This window comes from Anastrepha obliqua, chromosome 2 (assembly GCF_027943255.1).
Source record: "Anastrepha obliqua isolate idAnaObli1 chromosome 2, idAnaObli1_1.0, whole genome shotgun sequence".
NCBI lineage: Eukaryota > Metazoa > Arthropoda > Insecta > Diptera > Tephritidae > Anastrepha > Anastrepha obliqua.
This window is the reverse complement of record NC_072893.1, coordinates 109758497-109766682: the sequence shown is the minus strand read 5'-3', so window position 1 is coordinate 109766682 and position 8186 is coordinate 109758497. Positions and strand designations below refer to the sequence as shown.

The 8186-nt window shown below is 36.7% G+C and overlaps 1 protein-coding gene across 1 annotated transcript; it reads right to left on the bottom strand.

Annotated features, from left to right (window-relative positions):
• Positions 1-1532: 1532 nt before the first annotated feature.
• LOC129237865 (vitellogenin-1-like) lies at positions 1533-3128 on the bottom strand. The gene is made up of 3 exons (XM_054872830.1): positions 2861-3128; positions 2412-2800; positions 1533-2325 (listed from the first exon to the last, which is right to left on the bottom strand). The coding sequence occupies exons 1-3, from the start codon at positions 3084-3086 to the stop codon at positions 1624-1626; spliced, it is 1317 nt and encodes a 438-aa protein (XP_054728805.1). The 5' UTR covers positions 3087-3128; the 3' UTR covers positions 1533-1623.
• Between the last annotated feature and the right edge of the window lie 5058 nt (positions 3129-8186).

Here is an 8186-nt window from a genome sequence, read left to right as displayed (position 1 = left end):
AGAAACATAGAGGGAAATGAAATTGCTTGGGAGCTTGTCAGGAAGGGGACTGAATCGGCCTTTTGGACTCCTCGCCTTTCAATTTCCAATTTCGTAGCTGTGTTTACCGGCCACTGGACGGTAGGCACAAACGCGGAAAAGCTAGGGTTACCACTTAACCGCCATTGCAGAAGCTGTGGGGAGCTTTCAGAGAAGAAGTCTGTTGACCATTTTCTCTGTAAATGTCCAGGCTTGGCAGTTAAACGATTGAGGTGACTGGGTGCTCCTTCTTTCGACAGCCTGATGCAATTCGCCAAACTAAATGCCATCAATCTTCTCCATTATTATTGGTTGTTTTTTGCTTTCTCGAGTTGCTTATACAAGGTGGCGCAAAATTAATCACCCTATCGGAAAACTTTTAATTTTAGCAAGTGGCGTCGTACATCAATCATATTTGACACTTGTGAACTAAACATTTGTGAAAATGAGAACATCTTCCCTTTGAACTTTCCTATGATTTTTGTTGATTCAATCACGTTGTTCATCAGCTTCTTAAGGGGTAACCTTAAATTTAAAAAAAATTCGAAAAAATTTTTTACATACAAAAATGAATCCTTTATTTGAAAGTTACAAAAATTATGTGTGGAAAAGATAGGATGGATAGTTAGTTTGTTACTTCATTACATTAACAGGTTTGGCTGGCTGTAGATATCTTCCTGTTGGAGGTCTCATAATGGTATCAAAACGCCGCTTTAGTGCTACTTGGGGAGTGCCAGACTGGCACTTCAACCACTTCACCTACCTACCTAAAGTCTGTTATTAGTGGCTGTTTTTTGCTTTCTCGAGTTGCTTATACAAGGTGGCGTAAAATTAATCACCCTATCGGAAAACTTATAATTTTAGCAAGTGGCGTCGTACGTCAATCATATTTGACACTTGTGAACTAAACATTTGTGAAAATGAGAACATCTTCCCTTTGAACTTTCCTATGATTATTGGTGATTCAATCACGTTGTTCATCAGCTTCTTAAGGGGTAACCTTAAATTTAGAAAAAAATCGAAAAAATTTTTTACATACAAAAATTAATCCTTTATTTTTTTTTTTTTTTTGAAAGTTACAAAAATTATGTGTGGAAAAGATAGGATGGATAGTTAGTTTGTTACTTCATTACATCAACAGGTTTGGCTGGCTGTAGATATCTTCCTGTTGGAGGTCTCATAATGGTATCAAAACGCCGCTTTAGTGCTACTTGCGGAGTGCCAGACTGGCACTTCAACCATTTCACCTACCTACCTAAAGTCTGTTATTAGTGGCTGTTTTTTGCTTTCTCGAGTTGCTTATACAAGGTGACGGAAAATTAATCACTCTATCGGAAAACTTATAATTTTAGCAAGTGGCGTCGTACGTCAATCATATTTGACACTTGTGAACTAAACATTTGTGAAAATGAGAACATCTTCCCTTTGAACTTTCCTATGATTTTTGTTGATTCAATCACGTTGTTCATCAGCTTCTTAAGGGGTAACCTTAAATTTAAAAAAATTCGAAAAAATTTTTTACATACAAAAATTAATCCTTTATTTTTTTTTTTTTGAAAGTTACAAAAATTATGTGTGGAAAAGATAGGATGGATAGTTAGTTTGTTACTTCATGTTCAAGGGGTTGCCGCTTTTCCATGTGTTGTGTTGACGGTGGTAAGCGTTTTGCTGTTGGGCGGGAGAGCTCTTGCCGAATGGACTCTTGGCGTTAACCTTCAGAACGTAGTCACCTTCCAAATCGAAATCGGTGGCAATACCCATGTAGGCGCGTTTTCCAGTGCCTTCGTTATTTTCGTATTGGCTCAAAGAGTTGGCGGCGAGAGCGGGGAAGTTGCTCTCATTTCCTGGGCGCACCGTCTCGGCGAAGTAACGTGTAGCACGCATAGATGCTTCAACCACATTGTTAGCGCCAGGGGCAATTGATCCGGGACCATTAACGTAGAAATCGACATCACCGACGCGTTCATGTGTTCCCATTCCACAAGTCGAGGTATGGATGGCATCGACGAAATCAGCATCTCCACGGGTTAAGCCAGTTATCATTTCATTGTTCTTGGCGTAAATTTTAGAGGGATCCAACGCTGTGATACGGCGGATTTTATGACCAGTCAAACGTTTGTATTCACGTGCGGCGGGTCCGGCAACCTGAGCAGCAATACCCTGGGCAACAATGTGAATGATTTCTTCTGGCACATCAACTTCGTTGGTCAATTGAACAATAGCTTTGCCAATCATTTTACCGGTTTCGTCTACATCGAGGAGGGCATAGCGTTTCATGTCGGTCAATGTGGCGCCTAAGTTGATGATCTGCGCAAGAAGAACAAGAAGAATTAGCAATTTTAGTAAATGTTTCATGTTCACTCATTTAAAAAAAGTATTCGAGTTTCACTTACGACAAGGTCTCCTCGAGTGGGTCTTGGATTCTTGCTTGAATCATTGTCTTCTTCGCTGGAAGAGGAAATTTGGTTACCATTAATGCTGCCATAATCATATTCCTTGCTGTTGATGTCGATTGGTTGTTGTTGACCATAATAACGTTGCATGTACGCCTGAACTAACTTCTTGTTGGCCTTTGCGACTGCAGGGCTGGTCTGTGGCAAGCCAGTGATGAAAATGGTAACCTCCTGATTGCCAAAGTTGCGCTGTTGTTTTGCGGCTTCAGCCAAATTATTGAGATTGGTGCGCTCAGGTTGACCATTGGGTTTCATCAAGACTACGGGCACATTACTGGGACTTGGAACAAATGATGGCTGCAGAGCATGGTTGATTTGGGATAGGTGATCTAAAAGAGAAAATTGTTACGAAATTGTAAAAAAATATTTATCTAATGTAAAATACTTACAATTTTTCTGAATTTCCTGTTGGCCTTCCTCCACGGACAAGTTCTCCAACTTTTGCAAAGCTAAATCCTCGACTGGTTGCATTGACTGGAGCTCGGAAACCGACAACCAATCTGTAGGCTTCAAACTGTTCGAGGCGGCATTATTCCTGTTGTTGCCACGTTTGGGTGAAGCACTAGCGGCAGCAACGAGTAAAGCCACGAAACAGAAAATCTTGAGCGGGTTCATGTTGATCACGTTTGCAAGTCAGTGTGAACTGTGCTTTCAACTGATTCGACTTTGGCTTATATACGAAAATTTAATTGACTTTTCAGAACCCTACCCAAGCATTCGACTATATTTTTTAGATTATTATGCATTATTAAAGGTGTTTATGCTATTGGCTGCAGCAGGGCGTTGACCGTACCTGGCCGAGGGCTAGTGGCTGGCGCTGGTGCGCGCGCTATTTTTGTGCTGAGTGGCAATATTTATCGGCCGGTGCAGCGATTACACTGCCGTTCTTACTCTTTGTTGTTACTGCAGTGGCGAAAGCAAATCTTCTTTGCAGCGATAAACGCTATTCGAGCAAAATTGTGTTCTTACCTGGATATGTACATATGTTAGTGCATGTATGTATGTAGGTATACATCTTTTTTCGTGTGGTAGCGCTCGTAGTAGCTACGATGTAATTTCAACTTGCTCACTAAAACTAAATTTACAATTTATTTACTACTTTCTAATGAGATAATGTGGATGTTATTTAAGAAAAATATAATATTATATATTCATAAGTATAGTTGTATTCAATGACAAAATTAGCCATCATCAGCCATCAGTCCAAATCGCGAAATTCATTCGCAAAGGGAAGACAAATCAAAAAAGTTGACGAACGGAAAATTTGCTATCACTTGCAAAAACCGCCAGAGAAGACCTATCAGTTGAGTTTGTTTAAAAATTCTTGTGTTGTCCATAAAAATAACCATAAATATATTTTTTATATACTCAGTTTTTTTCTTGTTAAATTTTCCATTTTTCTTATTTCTGACTACAAACTGCAAATTTAAAACCGGCGCAAGGGCAAAGTGCACAAAATACCAGATTCCAAAAAAATATACATTTTTTTATTTACGAAAAGTTCAATCATATGCTTTCAGATCATGTGTAAGCGTGATGGATAATTTTTGTTGGCTAAATTTCTCAAGCGTTTCTCTCACTTTGCTCTCTCAATTTTTGAGTGATGATAGCTAATGTTTTTCAAAAATAAGGAATAAACTCCCGAATGATTATTTGGATCGCGTTTTCTGTACAACTAATAGTTTAATTTAATTTGTAATTTATAATTTTAATTTATAGTTTTTATTATATTTCAAAAAATAAATAATACAAATAATAGGTTTCTGCATAAGCCCCAAGAGCCGGATATCCTATTGCATTGCTTTAAGCGTTTATTTTTTGCTAAGCGGGAGTGCAGGAAGTGCAGCTTTGGTAAAATTCCAACGCCCATATTTTTTATATTTTCTGCATAGTTCAATGCTTTAAAATTACCGAGAAATAAAGTCCAATGTTGGCTGTTGTATACTACATTGATGATCTGCATATTGTAATAATTTTCATACAACGGATACAATAAGCGTTTTTAAAAAGAAACTTCAAATGTATTCTAAATATACCTTCTGCTCAAATATGAACGAGACGTTATCAATAAAACGGTTCGCGGATGACATATGGCAAAAATAAATTTTTTATTTTTTTGGTAGGACTGTTTTAAGCTTACATGACAAATTTCAGTGTGATATGTCACATAGTTCGTTTTCTGTGCTACTGTAAACAAGTCAAGCTCGAGTGTGTTCTTCGAATTCTCTTTTATGACTTCAATTGTCTCAAAATGTTTTCCACGGAGCGGCAACTTGAGCTTGGGAAACAGGAAAAAGTCACATGGAGCCATATCAGGCGAATACGGTGCTTGCTGAACGATATTATCATTATTTTTGTTCAAATAATCGCGAACAAGACGTGATGTGTGAGCTGGTGCATTATCGTGATGCAAGAACCATGACTTGTTGTCCCACAATTTCTTCCTTTTAAGACGAATGTTCTCGCGCAAACGCTTTAAAACGTCTAAATAATATTCAGCGTTAACCGATTGGTCTTGCGGAAGGAACTCCGAGTGCACCACACCTTCGTAATCGAAAAAAACAGTCAGCATAACCTTAATTTTTGAGCGACTTTGGCGTGGTTTTTTGGGTTGATTTACGGCCCTCTTTGAACGATTTGTACCACTGGAAAACACGTGCACGCGATAGAGCAGAGTCCCCATAGGTTGTCTGCAACATTTTTAAGGCGTCTGAAGCCGAAATTTTGTTGGAATAACAAAATTTCAAACAAATTATTTGTTCAACTTGAATTTCCATCGTTAAATTCGAATAACACACTCGAGCTTGACTTGTTTACAGTAGCACAGAAAACAAACTATGTGACATATCACGCTGAAATTTGCCATGTAAGCTTATAACAGTCCTACCAAAAAATAAAAAATTTATTTTTGCCATATGTCATCCGCGGACCGTTTTATTGATAACGTCTCGTTCATATTTGAGTAGAAGGTATATAAAATGAATTCCACCTTAAACATTTAAACCCTACTATTACTGCTTAAGTAAATATAAAGACAAGAGATGCTGTTAATACTCGTATACTAATACCGTTTTGAAGTTGTTACAGAGCAAAGAAGAAAAGCTGTCGCCATTTCTGCTTATTTATCTTAAAAAAATAGTTAGATTATGACATGAGTGATATATGTATGTCACCCCCGTTGCAAATCACAATCCCATATCTTAATTTTCTTAAAATATTGAAAAAATTTCGTTTTTTTCTTCTTTTTTTAATTGGCCATGTTATTGAGGAGCACTGATTTTTTTTATTGACGGCTTTTAGATCTTTGGTAATACCGATTTTTCTTCATTTAAGGGGTTAGGTGGGTTTCAGAGGTTGAAAAAAAGAATATTTTGACTATTTTTTTTTAGTATATAAAATCATATATTTTATTTAAGCAATTCACTGTATCTAAGATACATATATAAACAGTATTTTGTGAAATTTTTATTTAAAAATTTCGAAAACTCAGCCGTTGGTACCTCATCTTCCTTGACGTCTCAAAAAAAATGCTCTTGCCGTGGATAGCATAGCTCATTATTGGTTCATCTAAAATCAGAAAACTAAACGGATTTCGTTAGTACATGGATAAATCTCGTTGTTGTACGAAGGAAAAAAATCAAAATTTGAATTTATGACAGGCTTTGAATCAAAAAACACATTTTTTAGTAAAATTTTCGACATACATTGGCTAAAAAAAAATTGTTGTAATTAACAAAAAAAAAAAATCCTTCGTTCAATAACTAGATAATGTTATTTCAAAGATTTGTACAAAATTTGAACTACATCGCTTCATAACTTTTCGAGATATCGGGTCCACCGACTTAAAAAATGGAGTTTTGAGATAAACACGTATACTAGCGAAGCGCTCAACTGATGTGGCCTAATGGGCGGAACTTCTGAGGGGTCTATCTGTTACAATTTTACTCGGATTGAATTAAAATTTTAGGAGAGTATTTTAAACATACTGTACTATTTAATGAGACAAAAAAACAAAATTCGATTTTTTGAAATTTTCAAACCCACCTAACCACTTAACTGCAATTGTTTATAATAAAATTTAAATAATTTGTATGATATTGTCGAAGAGCCTTAAGCTGAAGTAAATATTTTAGTTCTGAATTTAGCATTAAATAAGCACCGCAGTGGTTATTGCCATGACTTCACTTCGCTGACCTCCTAGCAGGCCCGAACCAGACCTAACCAGACACTATCGAAGAACGGGCAAGATTAAAAGTTTGCTAAAACAAATAATTAAATGAATAATTGGTTAAAATTATTTATGTAAAACATTTTTTTTATAATAAATTGTTTTATTATATAAATAAATAAGAAAATTCAATTTTCAATTAATGCTTAAAAGAAGCATCGTTAAGAATAGATATTTAGTACAATGGCAGTTTACGATTTATGTTATTATTAAATTTTTGGAGAATCATATCGATATTAATTACACGTATGCGATTTCTTTCAAAAGCTAAGTAGACGAGATCAGCCATGCGGCATTCGAAAGTTGCTGTACTGTACTCAAATGTCTCATCAGCTGCCATCCACTTGAACGTATCACTGAAAGTTTCACGAAATCTGAAAAGTACCCCCAACTTTGTTCCATCGTTAGCCTGTTCCTTACGATTCTTGAAAAAGTTTTTCACGACTGTCAATTCTTCTTCGCTGGGAACTTTCAAACCTGTAAACATGTAAATTTATAAGTGCTAGTAAAATGGAAGGGACAAATTTTGTGTTGATGGTAAATGTTTCGAATTACCTAGTTCTCTAAAGCTATTCAAATCATCCGTTTTGAATTCGCTACTGTTGGAAATCGCAGTAACTAGCTCTTGATTCTCTGAGAAGCGTCGCTTGACTTCGTTTATTATAAGATCAAGGCATTCATTGTAAATTCCTTTCAGCTTCTTATTTGACTCTTGTAGGTTCCCATCAGTTGCGCGATTCGCAGAGTATGAAGGTAATCTGGTCTCAATTATGTGGCTCGTTCATGGGTTCAGTCATGGGTATGAGCTTATACGCATCTTCCAAAATTAATTCAAATTCCTCCCGGCTTGATTTCATAACTTGAAGTTGTTGAAGAACTGACACTATGACGTTTAGTCCGTCTTTCAAGCTCGCTGTTCGTGACTGCATTGCAGCGTCCGCTGGATGTAAAATCCCCCGGAAACTTTTTAGCAAAAATTAAACAAAATCGAAATTCTTCGATTTTTATGACTGTTTTGATTCCAATACTTTTTGCTCTTTCTTCTCCATTGAACAATTTAGACTGGGTAACTACATACTTCATCAAGCACTCGATTTATTTCAGGGTAATTAGATGACACAACCTGTGTAATTGCAAAGTGACCGGGCCATCGTTGCGGTAGCAATCGCACTATGGTTTTTGCTTCATATAAAGAAGAAATTTTAGGATGGTGAAAAAATTCATGTAACATCACACACATATCGAAAAAGTTCCTCAGCGAATCATTGTCAGACTCCGCTTTTACAACAACGAGATGGAGACGATGGTTGTAGCAGTGTATGTAAGGAATGTTACGATTTAGGTGTTGTTCCAGGAGACCAGAAACACCTCCTCTTTTACCACTCATCACATTAGCTCCATCATAGCATTGGCTCAAAAGGCACGACAAATGGATACTATTCTCACGCAATATTTCGATTGTTTTTTCGGTGAATGTTTTAGCGTCC

Bases quoted from the DNA above. Each gene is read 5' to 3' on its own strand.
- LOC129237865 (XM_054872830.1), bottom strand. From the start codon at position 3,086: ATGAACCCGCTCAAGATTTTCTGTTTCGTGGCTTTACTCGTTGCTGCC. The intron at 2,801-2,860 runs GTAAGTATTTTA...TTTCTCTTTTAG, and splicing joins ACAGGAAATTCAGAAAAATT to ATCACCTATCCCAAATCAAC. The intron at 2,326-2,411 runs GTAAGTGAAACT...CTTCTTGCGCAG, and splicing joins CCACTCGAGGAGACCTTGTC to ATCATCAACTTAGGCGCCAC.